Below are 22,395 nucleotides of genomic sequence, written 5' to 3' on the forward strand. Positions count from 1 at the left end.
ATGCATGCTGGTTTTCTTCAAAATGTTGTGCAATTTATTTTGTCCAATCTCTGTAACTTAATAATATCAGCCAAGATTTTGGGATAAGAACAACATAAATTACAGATATTAACTATCTGAGTTTTACAAGTAGTAATTCAAGATATAGTGCACAGAAAAACTTATCTATAAATACTGGGCAGAAATTCAATAGAGAGAAAACATCATTTCATGAGTGAATTGAGTAATTCAGAAAATGCCTTACCTCAAATGCAAACGATAAAGATGGAATAAGAGGCTTTAGGTGTCCAAATCTGTAGAGGCTCAAGAACAACAGGCACCGGAGGGTTTCCACAATAGCTGCCTGTGGTCTAACATAACATGGTGTTAATATTCATTAGCTTTAAATACTGTCCATATGTGTTTATATTATAATTAAATAGCAATAAAATTTACTTTTGATTTTCAAGATAAGTATTTAACATAATTAAGTGATATGTCTCTAAAGTACTTTGAACATAGTCTTATAATAAACAAAATGTATCGTCTAAGGAAAACCTGCTTTGACAATTTATTGTTAAAATAAAACAGTGATGAACTATCCCAAACAATATAGGTTAATAAGGTTAGTTTGTAGAAGGAAGCAGCTATGTTTGAAAGTGACATCTAATTGAGGGGCAGACAAAGTGAAAATTGGAGAGAGATTTGAAAGAATGAATCAGGGATAAAATATACCCAACTCTCATGAAAACACACAAGAAAGAGATGCTACTTGAAAGAGTAATAGAGCAGTGAGGGAGAAGTCAGTTTTCCCAGGATAATTCTATAGTGACAGGTTGTAGATGAAGACAGAAAGAGCCAGAGAATGAGAAGGATCCAGAAAGTTAGGACATTCTGACGTTTAGAGGCCAAGCAGAGAAATTCAGTGAAATGGTGAAAGCAAAACAATGAAATATCAACAAATACAAGTCTAGAATGTAAGGCATGTGAGGTTCTCTTCAGAACAATAAAAATGGGTTAGCAGGACAACTGATAGTGTTAGCTCATTTAAAACAATGGTACAAAACACTAAGTTTTAAAAACTAAATTTTAAACATCTTTATTATACTGATATTTTATAGTAGTATGAAAAATTCATATCTTGCCTTTGATCCAGAAGGAAACCAATAGATGTCAAGGTCAGGATAATAAAGAGGACCCTGAGAAGAAGAGTGACCTGGGATAGTTCCTGTCAAACAAACACAGAGGTTAAAGGAAAGAATTCATTAGAGGACTTAGAAGGAACATTCATAGCCAGTGCTGCCCTGGAAACAGTCTTTATTTTCCAGTATACCATTTACAACTTCACAAAGGTGATGGATACAGAGGACATTTTGTGTTTTCTAGTGCCAGTAAGTAACCTAATCACATAGTTCAGAAGGAAACATATTTTCATCGTGAACATTTTTTAAACTGTTATTTCTACTTGTCTCCTTTGAATTTTTGACTTTTATAGATAGCAATTTAAACCATGTGAGTTCACAAACATTGATAAAAATTATACATTTAAGAATATATAATTTCTTATATAAGTATTATATTCTAGTACTTATTTTTAACCTGAACAATTAAATCTAGTTTGAATTTCAAACTTCATTCTACAAAAATTATATAAAGGAAAAGGTGTTCAACAGACCTGTGTTAGTTAGTGGTTTTATATTTATTTTCAGTTTTTTTGGTTTTTATGTAAAAGCTAGAGTCATCAAGAAGACAAAATATCAACCAAGGAAACACTTCCATATGACTGACCAATAGTCAAGACTATGGGGACATGTTCTTGGTTAATTATTGATGTGAGAAGGCCCAACACATTTGAAATTGTGCAGCTTCTGGGTATCAGAAAGCTGGTGAAGATGTAATTGAACAAGAGGGTCATGCTCCAGCCACAGCAAGTAGCAAAATTTGGCAGGTTCAGCTAAGTGGTTCCAGCTTTAGAGTCAAGAAATCTCCCTCACTGACTAAAGGAGGGCAAATGAGGCCATTGCATGGAGCTGTGAAGGTGAAGTCTGGGGGTGGCCTTGGAGATTGAAATGTTAGAGATGCCAGAGCTGTGGGATACCTGCTGAGGAAAGCTGCTAACAGGGTGTAGAATCAGCCCAAGAGAAAGAAGTGTACTGTCATCAATGAAGCTGAGAGGAGTTGGAACCTGAATAACATTTTGACATCCAGTATGGAGATGCAGAGTTTGGAGTTTGCCCAGCTGGTTTTCAGCCTTGCTTTTGTCCAGTGTTTTCACACCTTCTCTGTGTTTTGGAATGGTAATGTGTATCCTGTGTCATGTGTTGGAAGCATAAGATCTGCTTTTTTATTTTGATTTTATAGGGAGTTGCACTTAAGATGTCGCATTAATCTTAGAAGAGACTTTGAACTTTCAAACTTTTGACTTTGAAACATTGTTGAGATTGTGATAGACTTTGGAAACTTTAAAAATTAGACTAAAGGCATTTTGCATTATGCTATGAGCTATGGGGTCCAGGGAGTGGAATATGTTGGTTTGAATAGATATGTCCTCCATAAATTCATGTGTTTGAATGTTTCACTAGAACGAATGGCACTATTAGGAGGTGTGGCCTTGAAAGAGAAAGTGTGTCACTGTAGATGTGGGGCTTTGGTTTCTTAAATGCTTAAGCTATACCCAGTGTCAAACACATGCAGTCTCCTCTTGGCTGACTTTAGTACCAATTTCTGTCTTACTTAGGGTTTACCATCCTTGAAGAGTCACCATGACCAAGGCTATTCTTATTAAGAACAACATTTAATTGTGGCTGGCTTACAGTCAGAAGTTTAGTCCATTATCATCAAGGTGAGAAGCATGGCAGAGTACAGGTAGACATGGTGCTAGAGGTGCCAAGAGTTCTACATCTTGATCCAATGGCAGCCAGGAGGAGACTAGATGTGCTTCACATTGGGCATACTTGAGTGTTTAAGACCTCAAAGTGCCCCCCTCTTCAGAGATACATTTACTCTACCAGGCCATATCTCCAATAAGGTCATACCTCCTAATAGTGCCACTCCCTGTGGTCGAGCATTAAAACACATGAATATATGATAGTATTCCTTATTCAAACCACCACCAGATCCATTTCAATTGTTTGTCAGATCTCAATTTAACTTTGGTAAGGGATTCCTATGGAAGAAATGACCTGTTTCTTTTGGATTTTTCAATTTGGTGAAGTACAGATTTCTAAAATACGTTCTTGTTCTCTGGATATTCTTGGTGGCTGTTATTATTCTTCCCCTTTTCTTTTCTGATTTTTATTAATTTGGATATTAACTTTGATTCTGACAGGCATGGCAAGTGGTTGAACATGAGACTTGCACACAGTTATGGTGTAAAAAGGGAAGGGCATCAGGGGATGCTTAGTGGGATACACTGGAGGCATGTGCAGTAGGAAGGAAAAACTGCAGGTGGTGTGTGTTGCAAAACTAGGAAAGTGGGAACCCAATTATTCAATTATGACCCCAGCAATAACTGCTGCTTTGGAAATATTGGTATAAGAATAACTAGTGTGTGCTTGAGTAAGTTAATACTCAATTATAGAAACATTTTTCTTTAAAGAAAGATGCTTTTCTTGTCCTACTGTTTTACTTGGTTTTGCCATATAGATTAGTAAAATGATTTGGTGCAACGTCTACATACCTATTAGCCAAGTGACGGTGGGAAAATTATTTAACATCTAAGTGCATGTGACATAAAATATGACATTAGTAAGAACTAAAACATGGAAGTGTGATAGATTTGTGACTCAAATTCTTGCTGCTATGTTTAAATGTTTAGGCTAATATTGATAACAATCTAATAATGATATTAAAATCAAAATTAAATATAAATACCTATAAATACCATAGGAGACTCAAAATAATACTTTTTGTTTTGCTTGGAAGGTTTTGATAAGTCGAAACAAATAAAGACTCCATGTTGCACTAATTTGCTACCAAATAATGGAGGAGTAGATGCCAACTTCATTCAGGAATTCACATGTCTTTTGATTACTATGTGTGGTGGTTTGAGTATGATTGGCTCAGAGAATGATGCTATTACGAAGTGTGGCCTTGTTGGAAAAGGTATGTCACTGTGGGCTGTGGGCTTTGAGACCCTCCTCCTAGCTGCCTGAATAAAGTCTGCTTCTGACTTCCCTTGAATGCAGAATACTCACGTTCTCCAGAGCCATGCCTGCCTAGACACTCTTGTACTTCTGACCATGATGATAATGGACTGAAACTACAAACCCTTAAGCTAGCCCCAAATAAATGCTATCTTTTGTAAGAGTTGCCTTGGTCTTCTTTTCTTCTCACAATGGAAACCTTAACTAAGACAGAAGTTGGTACTAGAGACTGGGGATTGCTGGGATAGACCTGACCATGCTTTTGCTTGAAAGAATGCTTTTGTTTGGATTTGGGCAATTTGGATTTGAAAAGCAGCAGAATGCTTTAAGTGGAATTTAATGGGCTATCTTAATAGGAATATGGAAGACTTTCTTCTTGAAATTTATTTGAACTATGGAAGCCTGACTTAGAGGTTTCAGAGATGAAGAATTTTAATATGTGGCCAAAGACTGTTTTGTGGTATTTTGGTGAAGAATGTGGCTGCCTTTTGCCATTGTCCAAAGAGTATGCCTGAGGCAAATGTGAAGAGATTTAGATTAGTTGCTTTGACAAAGAAAGTTTTAAACCAGCCTGCTGGTATAAATCCTGTTGTGTGGTTAGTAAAGTTCACTCTTGTGAAGAGCGGTTTTTTTTTTTTTAATGAAAAGTAGCACACATAGAAAGGAAAAATACAAAATGTATGGTTAAAAGAATAAAGGAGCACCAGGAAGTGGAATGAAGCTAAATACTATTTAAGGATATTAAATGGAATTAAGGGAGTGGTGACCTTGGGGGCAAGATCCCACACAGCTAAACATATGCTTTTGTAATAGAAGAACAGATAGTAATATTTAAGCATTATTGTGACCTGATTATTATTTTACTTTGGACTTTTAATCTGGAATGAAGTATAATCGAGAAATGGAAGGCACACCTGTAATCCAAATCTTGAGGTTGGAAGACACAGGTTTTGTGACCCAGATCTTGAGAAATCGTGGCCATGAAAAGTTTAGCCAAGACATGGTAGTACACAACTTTAATCCATGGAGACAGGCAAGTCAGATCTCTGTGTTCAAAGCCAGCCTGGGACACAACAAGTTCCAAGTAGAGAATAGCTTAGGTCCAGGAATGGTTGTTTAATACCAGAACTAAGGAGACAGTGACATTCAGATCACTGAGTTCAAGGAAGATCTACAGAGCAAGTTCCAGGACAACCAAGCATAGGGAATGAAGCAGTTGGAAAGCAGAAAGCTAGTGATACAGTAGTAGAACAAGGGAGCATGTTCCATCCCCAACAACCAGCAGAACTTGGCAGTTTTGGCCATGTGGCTCTGGCTTTAGAGTCAAGAATAGAAACGATTAATGGCACAACTGATGCTTGTTATCTGGAACTAAGAAATTAGCAGTGATTAAGAAGAGAAAAGTATTACTAAGGTGAAGTCTTTTGGGACAAAAGCACAAACAAACAGTGTCCCACAGATAATCAACATTGTAACTCATGCTAGTACCTGGACTTGGTAATATGTCACCCAGGTAGTACTGGTTTGGAAGGTATGAAGGAGTTATGGAAAGCAACTGAGACTTGGCATTGTGAGACCAGGGAAGGCCATTGGTGATGGTGAAGGGAGCTTCAGCTGTAGTTTCTGGCCCAAGACTGAAGGGTTCATGGAAAGATGTTGAGGTTTGGCACCATAGAGAGAGCCTATGACAGGCTATTGGTGAAGCCTAGTTGCAATGGAAGACCCCAGCATATTGGAGATGTCAGTACCATGGGATGATCACCAAGCACAGCAGGAACAGTGGGTAGATTCAACCAGAGCTTAGAGTGCTATGGAAGGCAGAGCTGGAGAAATGACCCAAGCATTTTGCAAAGTCCAGAAGATTGTGTGTTGGTGCTAGACATTGAAACAAGAAGAGATAAAGTTGAAGTTTTCTTGGAGGCCCCAAGGTGTTAGAAATGTCAGCGTCATGGGACACCTGCTAAGGAAAGATAGTTACAGGGAATGGAAACAGCCTAAGAAAAAGAAGTTTGTTGCAGTCAACAAAAATGAAGTAGCTGGATATCTGAAGAGTACTTTGATCTCAGACATGGAGATGTTGAGTTGGAGTTTGGCCAGCTGGCTTTTGTTCTTGCTTTGGTCCAGTATTTCCTCACCATGACATTTTTGAATGGTAATGTATATCTTGCATGATGTTGGAAGTATGTGATCTGCTTTTTGAATTTATTTTCTTAAGGGATTACAGTTTAGAGGTTGCATGAATGAGAAAGAGACTGAACTTTGGACTTTTTAACATTGTTGATGTTGGACTAGACATATTTTGCATTTACTATTCTTAGGCATGGCCCTTATAAATTAATGTGTTTGAACAAGCCTATGGGAGCAAAGAAATTGAATGTGGAGGTTTGAATTTGCTCGGCCTAGGAAGGGACACTATTAGAAGGAATGGCTTTGTTGGAGGATGTGTGGCCTTGTTGGATGAAGTGTGTTACAGTGGGTGTGGGCTTTGAGACCCTCACACAATGTCTCTGAGGACAGTCTGCTTCCTTTGGAATAAGGTGTAGAAGCTTCAGCTCCTCCAGTGCCATGCCTGCATAGATGCTGCTGTGCTTCCTGCCATGATGATAATGGGATAAAACTCTAAACCTGTAAAAACAGTCCCAATTAAATGTTTATAGGAATTGCCTTGGTCATGACCTCTCTTCACAACAATGGAAACCATAACTAAGACCGTATGCTGGGCTAATAGGTATTCACCACAACATGAATTTCACGTTTGACTTCTTTCTAAATCTGGGCTTAATTTTCATCATCATAGGAAATATCACCTCAGATTTCAATTTGCCCAAAACAAATATGCTTGAATCTTTCTCTGATCACTTTTTATATATAACTTATAAATGACTGCATTGTAATGAAGACATTTGTGACAAACCTTCCATCCAATATCCTGTTCTCTCCCAATAGGACCTCCACATCAATTAATGAAATACCTTTGTAATTAATTTTCCAATATATTTCTCTCTGCTATAAACACCTTTAGGTTTTAGAGCTACTTTTAAAACAGTATACATTTTATAATATTTTAAATATTAAAAATATGTAATATCACATAAGTTTGAAAACTTTCAGAGGTTTCAGCTAATACACAAATCAAAAAACTTCTGATTCTAGCCTGTCGAAGTTATACTCCAATAAAATAATCTTTCTTTCACATTTAAAATTTAATACTTTATTGTTTGATAATTTGATACATGCATATAATATATATTTTATCAGATATAATTCCTCTCTTATTTGCCCAACTTCATTTTCTCCCAATAGTATGTTATCATGTACTCTCCCTTTCTCCACACTCTCTCTCTCTTCATAACCCCATTAACTCTGTTTAGGGCTACCTTGTAATGGTATGAGCACGATAACAGGAGTAGGAGTAGCTCAACACTGAAGAAAACTTATTATCCATTCCTCCGCATCCACCAATTACCACCAAATTTCCAACTAAGGGTGAATATGCATAACCCCTTTGCTGCCCATCATGGGATTTTTGGCTGACTTTATCTCGTATAAGTCTTGATCACACAATGATCAAGTTGCTATAAGTTTTTGTGCATGATGGCTCTGTCATGTATAATTACTGTTTTGCTGCAGACAACCACAAATTCTGTCTCTTCAAATTTTCTGGAGCCTCTTCCATTATGATTCTTGAATTTTGGGAGGAGGGATTATGATGTAAATGCACCATTTAATGCTGAGAATATAGTCTTTTCTCTGTATGTTAAACAATTTGGGGTTCTGTGTATTAATTTCATCTACAACAAAAAGAAGCTTCTATAATTAGTGTTGAGAGAGGCATTAATTTATAGGTATGGAGGTGAGAAATTAGGAACTGTCTATTATTTTGTCTATTTAGCAGAATGATAGTATGAGATTCCTTCCTAGATCCTATGACCTAGCCAAATATAGATGGTTACCTAGTAGATGGTATCAGAATTGAGTTCCATCTTTTGGGATGGGCTTTAAATTCAGTCAAAATGTTACTGGGTACCCCCCACATTTATTCCACAATAGTGACACCAGTGGTTATCCCCTACTAGGCCAATATTTTTTTTTAATTTCCAGGCTCATAGGTGGGCAAGACTGCTGACTGCTTTTCTAGCTGTCAGTATTCATGGGTCATTCTAGCACCATGAAAGCTATCTACTAGGAATGAAGCTTGCAAGTTAATTCCATTTTAATTTCTCCATTTTCTGTGAATATGATTTTTTTCACTAATTGATTGCGATATGACTAAATCCATTTTCTTGGTTGTTTAGTCCATAACTCTCGATATCGTCCACACTAGCCTTGAAATTTTGGTCACTCTGCCAAGCCCTCCTAAGAACTGGGATTAAAGATGTGCTTGACTACATCTAAGTCCCTTCTTGTCATCTGTCAGTCCTGTAAGTATGTAAGTGTTCTTAACAACTATATCTCCAATCAAAAACTTTTTCATCTATTGTTCCTTCTACTTAGAATGTACTCCTTGGTGATCCTTATTGTTTATTGTAGTCAGGTCTTTATTCAGATACACGTTTTCATCTATCCATGTAACACATAGTACACTTCATCACTCTATAATTATTGACTAATTGTACTTCTTCTGCCCTAGGCCTTCTCTGTCTCCTCTTAATAGAATGTATGCTTTTTTTTCCCGATGACTGTGTGCATGAGCCTAGATCGAGGATGCATAATGCTCAATAGGTGTTTGTTGAGAAACTAAGCAAATATATATGTACATTTCATTTAATTCTGATAATTTAATTAAATAAAGAATTAATAATTATTATACTAAACTTTAATACTAATATTTAAGGTTTAATACAAAGCCAGTTAAGCCATTTAATCAGAGACTTAATATTAAGATATTAAATTCTTTAAAACATAAATCATTTGATATCTTAAATAATTTGATCTAAATTTGTATAGTCCTTAAGTATTCAGATGTTCTAAATATTTTTATCCTAAAACTGAAAAGAAGGCTTTAATACTAAACAAATACTTTGATCTCTCATCCATAGTCATTCCCAAGTGTATGTAATGGGCACTATGGTAAATATGTTTAAAAGCCTGTACTAGAAAAACAAAGTCCTGCTATTGAATTCATACAACTGAATTCTTATTCTCTATAGAGAAGACCATGGAACTGCTGCTACAGTAAGATATAAAGAGGGGGAAAAAAAGAAATATCTGCTTTGATATTGAGTCACACTTGTGTGTTCATTTTACATGACAGATTTTCCCCATTGTATTCATGACAGCTTAATGTTTTCACTATTATTCACAACAAGTTATCTATGTATTAAATTTTAAAATAAATTTGTTCTCAATTTCATTTTTGATTTGTTATTATTTATAATAAAAAACATACAAGAAAACAATTTTAAGCGCTCCTAAATGCCATAATGAAATTACAAGAGATTTAGAGGTAAAGCATCATTTTCCTATAGTTTGATTTTAATAAATCAATGTAACTATAAAAATCATCAGACTCTGGCTGCCCAAATTTGAACTAAAATACTGCATTTGTAGCACTGGAGAGATAAGTCCATAGTCAGGAGTTTATGGACTCACAGACTAGAGCAATATGCAGCAATATATGGCAAGGCTCAGCACTGACAGGGAGAAGTCCACACTGGGTCTCAATTCTAATCAAGAAGTTATATGCAATTGATAACCCCACTAACAAAGGGAACACCCCTTTTCTCCAATGGAGTGATTCAGTGTACATCAACCACACTCCTGTATGGCTTCCATTCCCATGTATACACAAAATGAACTCACTGGCACTTCTGTACACTTTCTGCTTCTTTTTCCTCTGCAGTGTTAATTTTGTTGTTGTTGTTTTTTGCTTTTGTTTTTCCTCCGGCCTTATTGGCCTTTTACCTCTTTCTTTTGATTTGCATGTATGCGTGTGTGTGTGTGTGTGTGTGTGTGTGTGTGTGTGTTTCCTACTTTTCTTGTCTCTTTATTTCTTTCTTTTCTTTGTTTCTTCCTTTTCGTTCTTATTTTTTGTTTTATTTTTTTGAAACAGAGAGAACATAATGTCATATGAAGATAGGAAGGATCTGGGAGTGGTTGGTGGAAAAGTAACCATTACAATATATTTTATGAAAAACATTTTAATCCACAGAGGCTTTAATATTAAACAAATACTTTGATCTCTCATCATACATAGCTTTCCCAGCAACCTTGCCAGGGAACCAACCTTCACTGCCACCACCAAGTCCCTGCTCCAGGCATATCTGACCCCTTTGGACAGAGGGTACCCGCATACATGTCCACATACCCATACTCAATGCTTAAATCCTAAGGTGTAAGCATTTAGAGTTAGTTCTGTTTGCAATAAGATAATTTTTTAAAGGAATTGACTGATACTAATCAAACCGAAGACTTTACTGATAACATGAAGACAAACATAATTCTAAATTTAGTATTTAATCATTTGGCATGAGTTGTTTTTGTTTATTTGTTTATCTTAGATAATCTCTCACCATATAGCCTGAGCTATCCTGTAACTTGCTATGTCTATTACACTGCCCTCAGACTTCTAGGTTGTCCTCATACCTCTGCTTTCTAAGTCTAGAGTTGTAGGCATGATCCTCCACACTAGTGCAACTAATGACTTTACTGTTGTATTGTAACTTTCAGGTGAAATTATATTTCTCACTGGAACGTATAATTCTTACTTCTCTACTCTTCTCAGGAATATTTATATGAAATAATTAGCATCGCCTGTCAGACACAACAGTTCAAAACTTACTAGATTAGGTTCATGGTCCATTTAATTTGCACAAGGAGAATCCAGTTACCCAAGAACTAAGTATATTCATGCTTTTTAGAGGGTCTATTAAAAATGTCAAGATGGAAACATTCATTATAAAGTTCTAGTGCTTTAGTGTTTCAGAGAGCATCCAAGGAAATGTAAAACTACAATAATATGCTTCCACATTTATGTTCTAAATTGATACCCACGTGCTTGCTTAATTGAATTATGTCATCAACGTAATCTACCTTAATTCTATTATCTACCAGAAATCTACCAGAAATTCTATTATCCACCCTATCCAAAGACCATTTTAAATACTGAAGTCTTATGTCAGTTAAAAACTGTTTGTATTTTTATTTATTTTGAAGAACATGTTAATGTAGCTCATATTTTTATTTCAAGAATCTATTTATAACATCATACCATGAAGTGGATGTTGTCAGGTTAAGAAGTGATTTCATAAGTATTACTAAAACTGTAAAGTGTGTGAGTTCAAGCCACCAAACACTGTATTCAAGTAGCTGGTCAGACAAAAATGAAGGTGCCTCACCATCTTGTGGTTGTCGTTGCATTATATTTTTATTCGGAACATTATTTATACAGCAGTTTCACATATAAAATAAGGAAGTACTTATCTGCTTTAGTGTATGGTTAAACATAAAAGATTCTGTGATCCCAGCAGTCTTTCCCATCCCAAGTTAGCCAGAATCATTCTATATGATTATTGCTTAAAGTAAATAAGGTTAAAAAGAGAGAGAATACTTTAAAGTCTTCAAATGCTTTCAGAAGTCCTCATACTAGAAAGGAACTGTATGATTTTTATCCTAAGCAAGCTTTCTTCTCAGTAAAATAGCAAGCCTTGTGTGAAGAAAAACACATGTGGGTAAGCAAAGGTTCCCTTCGGAATTAATTTGTGTCAGAAATGAAACTGTCTCCAACTCCAATTTTAACTTGAAAAGGCTTTCAACACTTGATAGTTCTCTTTGCCCATCCATTGTAGCAGTTTCTTCCATTCTCATCTTCTGTGATAGGAGAGGAATCTGAGCTCCATGTATATCTCTTTATATGTGGAATGCCTACCTAACTTTTATCCAAGATCTGTTCATACCACGAAGCGGATCTGTTCATCTACTCCCCCAAGTTTAAATCTGAGGGTGCATTTAATATTGAAGATGTCATTTGAAAATCAAAATGAAGGCCCAAATTTAATAAGGATACATGCTCTACTATGTTCATAGCAGCCCTATTTATAATTTCCAGAAGCTGGAAAGAACCCAGGTATCCCTCAACAGAAGAGTGGATGGAAAAAATGTGGTATATCTACACAATGGAGTACTATTCAGCCATTAGAAACAATGAATTCATGAAATTCTTAGGCAAATGGATGGAGCTGGAGAACATCATACTAAGTGAGGTAACCCAGACTCAAAAGGTGAATCATGGTATGCACTCACTAATAAGTGTTTATTAACCTAGAATACTGGAATACCCAAAACATAATCCACACATCAAATGAGGTACAAGAAGAAAGGAGGAGTGGCCCCTGGTTCTGGAAAGACTCAGTGAAACAGTATTCAGCAAAACCAGAACGGGGAAGGGGAAAGGGGTGGGTGGGAGGATAGGGGAAGAGAAAGGGGCTTACAGGACTTTCGGGGAGTGGGGGGGCTAGAAAAGGGAAAATCATTTGAAAAGTAAATAAATTATATCGAATAAAAAAATTAAAAAAAAACAAAAAACGAATAAATGTCTGGTTTTAAGTTTGTGGAAAAATATTAACACAAATATAATAAATAAAAAAATACTGCAAGTTGTACTTGACTTTGAACAATGTTGAGTATAATCTTCATTTTGTTATTTTTTTCAGGATAAGCATCTAGATTTTCTTTTGATTTTTTGTTTTAGTCTTATTCAAGTATCTGAATATTATTACAGCTCATACAACTTAGACCCAGTTTGGTTGAATGTATTAAACAACATGACTAATGATAGACAAATTCTGTGATACTCAAGGAAATGATTCCAAGAACTTATGGAGAACAGTGACAAAGAATGTTTCATGCCTGTAGATTCTACAATTCATGAAACCACGTACTGAACATAAGCAGTGAAAATACTATTATATTGAACCTATGCACAATGTCTTTGTTCACTAAGTGGCACAACATTGAATAAGTACAAGTAACCTAGAAATGACTAAAGTACAACAGAAGATGTGCTTACACTGTATGAAAATACCGTGCTACATATGTAAAGACTTGAGCCCCTTTACATTTTGTTAGCTGTGAGGTAAGTAAAAGGTACTAGAATCATTATCCATGGATGCCCAGGAAATATTATTTGTAATTAATCAATTAGGAAGGTTGACAATTCCATGTGTCTGTTAAGATTATGGTAGTTCAAATGGCCATTGTGAATGTTTTATTCATCCGGAAAATTCTTGAGGGCAACTTTTATTATTTGTCAACTTAATGACAAGCCATCATAACACAACAGTTCTGTCATTAATTGTGAAATATGTAACAAAATCTGAAGAGTAGGCAAGTACACATATAGTCATTATATTTTTTATTTTCACTTCATGAAATAGAATCTAGAATCTAACTCAATGTTTTCTCCTGCACCATTCTATATTATACTAGAGTTTCCTTTAATTGCATGTATATAGAGTAAACTCACACAAATTTACCAAATGTTCCAAACTGAGTCATTCAATGGAGACGTTTTTGACTACTAATTTGAATTTAAAAGATGAAGCAATTCAGAAATACATATGTGCAACACCAACAGTTAAACAGTGTTAAATGAAAATAGCTTTCTTCCATACAGCATAAGTCATCTCTATAAGAATTTGCTGCAAATCTCCTTCATTTAACTAGATGACTTATGGCATATCCTATTGGCTCCTGACCTAGAGCATGTCTCTCACTTCTTCTATATGAATAGTGTGCTGATTCTGCCAGTTGATTCTGATGAGTCTGCCAGGTGATGAGAGAAAAGGTGAGTAGAGCGTCCAGAGGGCAGCATTACACTTGCTGAGACTGTCACTCATGTGTAATTTTGACCTGGTGTTAGTGATTCATTTAAAAACAGATATGTGAATGGTGACTACAAGATGAAACATGAAATTTTTAGCAAAAAAAATTGCATATGTTCTGCAAATTTTAAAACGAATTTAATAAGATTATCTACAAGAATTCAATTTGTTGCCTTTGGCCACACTTTGCCTGAATTCTTCAGGCAAACTAAGTCACAGTGTATTTGAATAGTTAATAAAGACTACTTTTAACTTGAAAGTGCAAATAACACATTCATGGCTTAATGTATTTATTCAGATGATGTATGTGTTATGGAGATGTTGGTTTGCCTCAACTCTATTTTCCATTTACTGGGTATTTTTTACTAACATTTTCTTTTCAAATTTTTCTGTTTCCTCATTCAGAATACGAGGATGCTATAGTTGACCCTAAAGCATTCTCATTCATAGACTGAATATGAGTCCCCAACTTGATTCTATTGTCTCTTTTGGGGATGTACAAATGAATGTTCAGCTAAGTCTTGTATAGTCATACCTCAAGTTCTTTGGATGCCAGTATTTAAAGCCAGAGTGTCTGATAGCCATCTTGGCTCATGCAGGAGACTCAACACAGAGAGAAGTATAGTTACAAGACAGTGAGATTCCCTATGGAAGGACCACTGAGGAGACAGCCATCCCAAAGTCTCAATTGCGTAAATCAGTAAGTTCACCTGGATACAATTTCTATCATAAAACTAAAGAATTCTGCTCATCACATTCAAGAATGTGGTTCAAATGTAGAATTGTACAATCATAATTCAATATCTAAATTATGTAGCCATTACAGATTTGTTCCAGTGAAATACTCCATTGATACATAATTATTTAATGATAATGGCATTACTAATAATAACTAGTATATCTAGTTCTCAGTACATGCTATTTATTTGTTTCAGCTACTTATGTGATTTATAGAAGTGTTTTGGACACTTTGTTTCAATCAGGATCATAGGACTTCATAGAGACAGAAAGGACAATCACTGAGCCACTATGGAGCTGTGTTATGTCTTTTGCATATATGCTGTAGCTGTTCAGTTCAATGTTCTTGTGTGACTCCTAACAGTGGGAATGAGGTGTCTCTGACTCTTTTGCCTACTCTTGGGACCCCGTTTCCTCCAACTGTATTGCTTCATCCACCCTTACAGGAGAGTTTGTGCCTAGACTTATTATGACTTGTTTTGCTCTTTTCTGAGGAGTGGATGTCCGAGGAAGGTGACGTGTCAGGGAACTAGGAGGAATGGAGGGAGTGGAAACTGTAGTAAGGATATAATATATAAGAGAAGAATAAATTTAAAAAATTAAAAGGCATATTATGATTTTACATTTTAAAACCATATGTAAAACCAAACCAGGTACCTGAACACTGAACTGAGACTAACTTAAAATTGGTTCTTATCTTGTGTTTATCTCAACCATTGTTAATATAATTTTTTATCTAGTTCTGTGTGAAGACCAGATAGTTAAAATTATGAAAAATAGTTAGCCTTGAAAGCATATATACAAGTAATTTTAAATGAACTCAACAGGCTATATTTAGGAATATGTATGTATATATACATACATTCATGCATATATATGTAGATATATGCAGTAAGAATTAATAAAAAGAGCCCATAAATAATAACTATAATGGAGAGCATTTTATGGAAGGTTTTAGAAAGAGGACAGAGAAAGGAGAAATGTAATTGAATTACAATCCCCAAAATAAACTGAAAGAAAAAAGAAAAAAATCATAAATTTTCATGGGGGAATCTATTTTTGCACCACTTCCTCAAACCTAAGTACAAATCTACAAATCTTTTCTGAATACTTTTTCTTTATTAGTGCTTTACTCTAGTTTTCTTGAAAGTTTTCTTGTGTTAATTTTATTTTGAATGTAATTACTTTGTCTAAAGGGACTGAAGCAGACCCTTAGCCTTGTCTCCTCAGTTCATAACTAATTACAACTGTCGTAGATCAGAGTCAGCTACACACAAGCGCTGCTTCCCCATCGTGCTTCCTCAAGCACAATGATATTCTGCATCTTAGATATTAGCATCTTAGATATTCTGTTGTTTCTGCAATCACCTTTGTACATGCCGAAAGATAAATTTTTTTTAGATTTAGTAAACTAATTGTTGATGTTCTGTACATCTTAAAATAGAGCTGTGTAGAACTGCCACGCTTCAAACTTCCATTTAGTTAAGGCAGATCCATTATTTTTAGAGTAACTGTGAGAACCTCAAATTTCCCATCTCTGAGATTTACATGTTTTTCTTTCTTTTCTTCTTTCTTTTTTCTTTCTTTTTCATTTTTTTGAAAAAGGACTAATTCAGTGGTCTTTCTATCCTGTAATTCAACCTTGTATTTTATCTACTCTTAATTTAGTTACCTTATTACTTTTATCTACTTTTTTGGACTCCTACACTTTTATGAAGTCTTCCCGAACACAGCCAGTGTAGATAATATTAATTAACTATAATATAGCCATTCTTAATCTGTACCTGTTAGCACACTTACATTAAGTTTCCCCTAGTTCATTTGTTGTATACATCTTAGAGAGAAAATTAGGAAAAACAACAACCTTGCAATTGAAATTCTCCAAACTCAATTTTCAATGTATTGTTTTAATATACAAAGTATCTTGAAATTGGTAGAAAATATTCTTTTCTGACTTTTGAAGTCTTTATTTCAATTACAAAAATATGGTAAGTAATATTTTATTTAGCATTTAGATTTGGTATATTTGATATATATTATATACAATACCACTTGAATACAACTCCTGTTCGTTAAAATTCACGACGTCCCTCCCCCAAAATTAAAGCAATTATGAAGAAAAATAGAGCATAGTCACAGGGGAATAGTTTATTTTAATTAAAAATTACTAGTATTATTTTTCACATACTATATGAAAATTGATGCTACCTACCTCTGTGTTTGCAAAGGTTTCTTCATAAAACACCAGCATTACTACAAACTGGAGAACGACATACAACTTCAAGAGCTGGGATGCTGATGATGAGAAGGGGACTTCCTGTCCTGTAACCTGGGCAGAAAAGAAGGACAATTTCCTTTACTCACTACTGCAGCTCACCTCTCTTCATAAAATTCACACTGTGAGAAAAGATGAGTCACAGCAACATGATTTTGTTAGTTTTTTTTTCCAGAAAGAATTTGACATTCGTTTCCTTAGATAGATAATTGTTTAAAGATTAGGAGAGTTGCTACTTGATGCCAAATATTATGCCCTCTGGTAATGATTTAGTCTTCCTTAAATAGAAAAGTCATAGGTGCTTCAGCTATATGTGTATTGATAATTGCAATAGCCAAGAATAATAAGTTATAACCATGTCTAGCAATATACCAAGGAAAAGACGGCAGATGACTATGGCCAGTGTAAGTAACCACAATTAAACATCCAATGATATTTTACTAATATAATGTTCCAAGCTATTAAAATTTCTAGACGTACTGTGCTATAATTTTATTTGGATAAAGCAGATGAGGGCACTTATACAATTAAAAAATACCCACTTTAATTATTTTGTTAAAAAAAATAAAAAAAATAAAACCCTCCTTACTAGACATTTTGAAGCAGAAATAATCAAAGTACTTTTCACCTATATGAACATTACTATAAAACTAATTATGGATATAAAAGATGTAATTTAAGATATTTAAAAATAATAAAATATTATTTATATAAAATATATTCTCTAACATATCACATGATTTTTCACCTAAAATACCATCTTGTAAATGGTAATTGATTTTTCCTATTTTTTCTGTACTTCATTTTGTGACTCTTACTTGGTAAAGAACTATAGTACACATCATGAACAACTGAACACAAATTTTATTTTTCTCTAGAAGAAGATTTCAGATTTCATTTTTTAAATCTTATAAGCCAGTGGTGTCTGGTGCACATCTTTAGTCCCAGCACTCAGGAGGCAGAGGCAGATGAATATCTGTGAATCTGAGGGCAGCTTGGTCTACACAGTGCGTTCCAAGACTGCCAAGAATTTATTGTGGCTACCCACACAAATTCTGTCTTGAAAAAAAATGAGCAAACAAAAAATCCTTGGTTTCTTCTATTTTTCTTGTTCTTTGAAAGTTATTTCTATGTTTGATATTTTTATTCTAATATCAAACAAATTCACCCATTGTTTGACATAACAGTACATTTTTTGGCATGACTTTAGAACTGCTAATTAGGGTAGTTCATTTTGTCATAAATAAAATTAGGAATAGACCTGACTTCCAAAGGTCTTTCCATCTCTTGGGTTATAGGTTTCTGAGTGAAAGACAAACATACCAGGAGGCTCTTGCTGTAGGTTTATATGGTTCTGAAAAATAGGTTCAATTGTTCTACTTCCTAAATTGTACACCCTGTAATGCACTAATGCCTACATAGTAGGCAATGCTCCCTTAATCCACTTTCATCGTGGTGTCCTCTCATTGAGCTGTTTACATACGTCATACTGGGTAACATCATTTTATAGTTGTACATGGGTCAAAACCCAGAGATGCAAATTGGCCACATGTCTAGCCTCAAGATCTCTTATGCTATGCCCTGTAATTACCTCTGGAATTTCTTCACTCAGGCCAAGTCTTGGTTTACCTGGACCCCATCCTGGTCCTTTAAATAGAACAGATAACTTATGGCAGAATCCAGGTGTGGTCCAGAATGTAGTCCATATAGAGAGTAAATGGTGAAACTTGAAGAAAAAAAAATATAGTTTATTCAAAGTAAGACAAACATAAAAAGGAAAATTAAATATAATTAATTATATAACTTGTGAGGATATTCAACATAATTTACATATTGCCTATAATAGACATTGTACATAAAAAGATAAATAATATATTACTATGTTATCACTTTATCTATTTTAGTAAATTCTATACATCCTGTATATCTTCAATCTGTTTTTAATCAACATCTTTGAAGTTAAATGAAATTAAAATTTTGAAATGAATATTATAATTGGATACAAATCAGCAAAGTAGATGAAAGAAGCTATGAGGTTGCTTCAAATAAAAATAACCAGCAGTCTGTGAAAGTAATAACTGTGTATACTAACTTTGTTTCTAACATGTAAATAGATGGATATTGCAGTTGAACATGAAGCCATCATAGGAATGCTTATCAGTTCAAATATTTTTACAACAATGATTTATGCTAATAACATGATATTAACAAAACATATTCACAAACATTTCATATTGTAGAGGTTCAAGCACTAAATAACTCATTCTGTCACAAGAAAGGAAAAGTTTGGTGCCTGAGAGAGAACTTTATATTGAATGTCATAGCAGGAATACTCATTCTTTAAATGGCATTTATTTGACATACACAGAAGTTAAAAACATACCCACATATAAGTGCTCAATAAATTTTAACTATAAGAACATTTCACACAAATACACCATAGGATTGAATGTATTCCTAGGGTTTTGGGCATCAGATCCAGACTCTAAATGTGAGATTTTTTTTATAATACAGAAATGCATTAATGGAGAGAAAAGCATTTGCTCTCAGAATTTGTGGTCTTGCTGGTATTTTAGCAGTCCCTGGGTGAATTTAAATTGCTAAGATTAGAAAAATGGGTTTTATGATTGCTTGAACTATTCCAAGAATCAACATGAGTTATTATGGGACTTAATGGAGACGTTTCTGAAGATGAGGTAAATGTTAGAAGGAAGCTTGGCTTAGAGATTTTCACTACTAGTAATACTGAAGATTACTATGTTTAGAACTTCCAACACTCATTAAAATACTGAATCATTAAAATACTGGTATTTTGAAAATGTGTTTCAATTTTATTTGTACACATTTGGGTGCTACCCATGAACAATATATCACAATAGCATAAAGACATTTCTCTGACTTACTTAGTTCCTAATCCCCTGGAACCTGCATCTTCTAAAGAGAGCAGAGAGAGTACTCTATGCATAACAAAAGCAAGCATATCCCTGTATGTACTGCAGCAAATTTGGGGTTCCTTCAGGGGTGAAAAATCCTACATAAGCAATTTAGCTTCATGCAAAAGGGATGTCACTGAAAGTAAATACTTTGTGTGTTAAAAACTCTTAACTATCGTAACTTTCCAACTTGACATTTCTTAATAAAATGAGCACCTTAGCCCCACAGGTGACACCTAGCATGGTGAAGAAAGCATTTTTGAAGGTAGATACCTAGAGGCTTAAGACTTGCCTTAAATAAGCAGCAGCTAAAGGATGCCTGCCATTGTCTCCTGCTGGCTCTTAGGGAATCCCTAGTCATTCACTTGACTATGCGTATGTAGTTCTTACAATATCCACTCACTGATCTTTTCTCTGGTGTGAACCCAGTATGCTCAAAACTTAAACAAACAAAAACAATGTATTCCTCAACGGCATGCTTAAGAGTGTTATGAATTGATATGTATTAAGAGTATTATTGATCAATAATACCCGCACCACCTATAATCTATTCCAAACTAAGTCCACAGTGCTGATGAGCGAAATCTATACTTTACAGAAACCATCACTTCGGCACCAGGTTTGTAAAGCTCTCTCCTTGAGAAATGAAGCAGGATTTTACACTTTTCTGTATTTATTCATATTAAGGAGAAAATGTATCTGAAGCAAGGAAAAGGGCACTTTGCTGTAAATTTTCTAATTTGATTTTAATTTAATACATCTGGTTGTCAAGCTCCGACTGTATTTATTGTGTCTCCCAAGAGGCATTCCCTCTTCTGAGTACAGCCTGGGTAAAGATGGAAGGAATGTCATGTAGTAGAAATGTACGAGAGGATAAGCATCAGCATTTTCCTTTTCAATTTTGGCTATGCAGAAATGACTTTCAGTAAAGGAAGAATAGCAATTGATGTAGCTGGTGTGTGAAGCCACAATAAAACGAGGATGCTATACATGAGTTAAGTGTGCTTGGGTCTTGGTTTGTTAGGTTAGGTTAACAGCTGGCAGTAAAACTTGGCATTATTTAAGTGCTCTGAACCTGTTTCCTGTGCTAGAATATAGAAATAAAAAAGCCCCTGATTCATAACTTATTACTGATGATTAATGAACTGTTTTGAGTTTGCAGGTACTTGATGTAGCAGAGGTTCAGGAGATGGCAATCTTCCTTTGGTCTCGATGTTCTGTGCAAACTGAAGTAGGTTTTCAAAGCACTCCCAATAGAGGCTAGTAATTTGTTACTTCCAAGGTGCTGCAACCAACCCACTGCACAGAGCTGTCACTGGATGATCATCTTAGCCTGTAGAGCATTGTTACCTTTTCCTCATTTGTGATTTAGTAACCTCAGGAGCCTTTGAGGCAGTCTGAAGCTGACATGTCGGAACTTGGCAGACATTCTTCATTTCTCTAGTGCCAACCAGTAAGGCTAGCAAGCAAGCAATACCACATGTGCAACAGAAAATTGGTCTGCTCTATAAAGGCTTAGCAGGAGAGGTAATATGTGGACCTAACTGATGGATAATGCTCCTTGACACCCAGTTCTAAGATGAGAGGGGCAAAGGCCTCATGTTGAATTTCTAACCACAGTTTGAAGGCCTGAAGCAAATATTTTTCATACTGTGGGATCAGCCTTAATTATATGTCTTACCACTGCTCCTGAATACATGAATATATTTCAGGTCTGTTCTGAGAAAGAACATGTTTGCTAGAGAGGCACTTTCTTTGCATTTGAAGTATTAGGCACATTTGAAAATGCTTATACTAATGGATCTTGCTCATCTGACTCAAGGTGTCACTTGACCACTAAGTTATTTACAAATTCACTTGTATGTAAAACATTTTTCACAGCAATGTAAAGCACTTTCACCTACAATGAGCATTTTCTGCTTAAAGATAAAATTTTTGAAACTGTATACATTCAGAAAGATAAAGGATGAATGAATTACCTGCACTTTGAATGGCTCAAATGTATCAATGGGATGGGTTAGACCATATATGACCTGTTCATTCTCTGCTTCAAACGTTCCTGGAAGAGAAGCATTACAATATGACTACTGAGTTTCCATCACTTCCAAAGCAGCTAATTACCTATTATAATATTTGTACATTTTACTTACCAAAAATTCTATCCCAAATAATAAGAGTGCCAGCATAGTTTTTATCTATGCAGTAACGGTTTCTGCCTGTGAGAAAAAAAATATTGAAAGTCATTTTTCAAATAGATGAAATGGGGCTTTCAAAAAATCTATTTTTCTTGCCTTAGAACATACAGAAAAAATTCAAGAAATAAAATGGTTTGTAAAATATCTTCTCCTTCACCTAAGTAACTGAGGAAAGTTGAGAGGGAAAAAGGTGGACTTGCACAGGGAAGCTCACAATAGCTGGTTCTGGTTATTCAGTGCTAAAGAGCCAACTCGGAAAACATACATACCAGTGGCACTGTACAGGGCTGAGCACGTCAAATTTAAGAA

The 22,395-nt window shown here is 35.0% G+C and overlaps 1 protein-coding gene across 1 annotated transcript in view; it reads right to left on the minus strand.

Moving 5' to 3' along the window:
- The window catches only part of Agmo (alkylglycerol monooxygenase), a 401,155-nt gene that overhangs the window by 200,004 nt on the left and 178,756 nt on the right, over nucleotides 1-22,395 (minus strand). Inside the window, exons 7-12 of the mRNA XM_052185926.1 lie at nucleotides 22,042-22,107; nucleotides 21,871-21,950; nucleotides 18,550-18,684; nucleotides 16,896-17,012; nucleotides 1,125-1,207; nucleotides 245-350 (exon numbers count right to left, since the gene is read on the minus strand). Coding sequence (XP_052041886.1) covers nucleotides 245-350; nucleotides 1,125-1,207; nucleotides 16,896-17,012; nucleotides 18,550-18,684; nucleotides 21,871-21,950; nucleotides 22,042-22,107 — 587 coding nt within the window. The remainder of the gene's footprint in view (nucleotides 1-244; nucleotides 351-1,124; nucleotides 1,208-16,895; nucleotides 17,013-18,549; nucleotides 18,685-21,870; nucleotides 21,951-22,041; nucleotides 22,108-22,395) is intronic.

The sequence above is a fragment of the Apodemus sylvaticus genome, chromosome 6, assembly GCF_947179515.1.
Source record: "Apodemus sylvaticus chromosome 6, mApoSyl1.1, whole genome shotgun sequence".
In the NCBI taxonomy this organism is placed as follows: Eukaryota; Metazoa; Chordata; class Mammalia; order Rodentia; family Muridae; genus Apodemus; species Apodemus sylvaticus.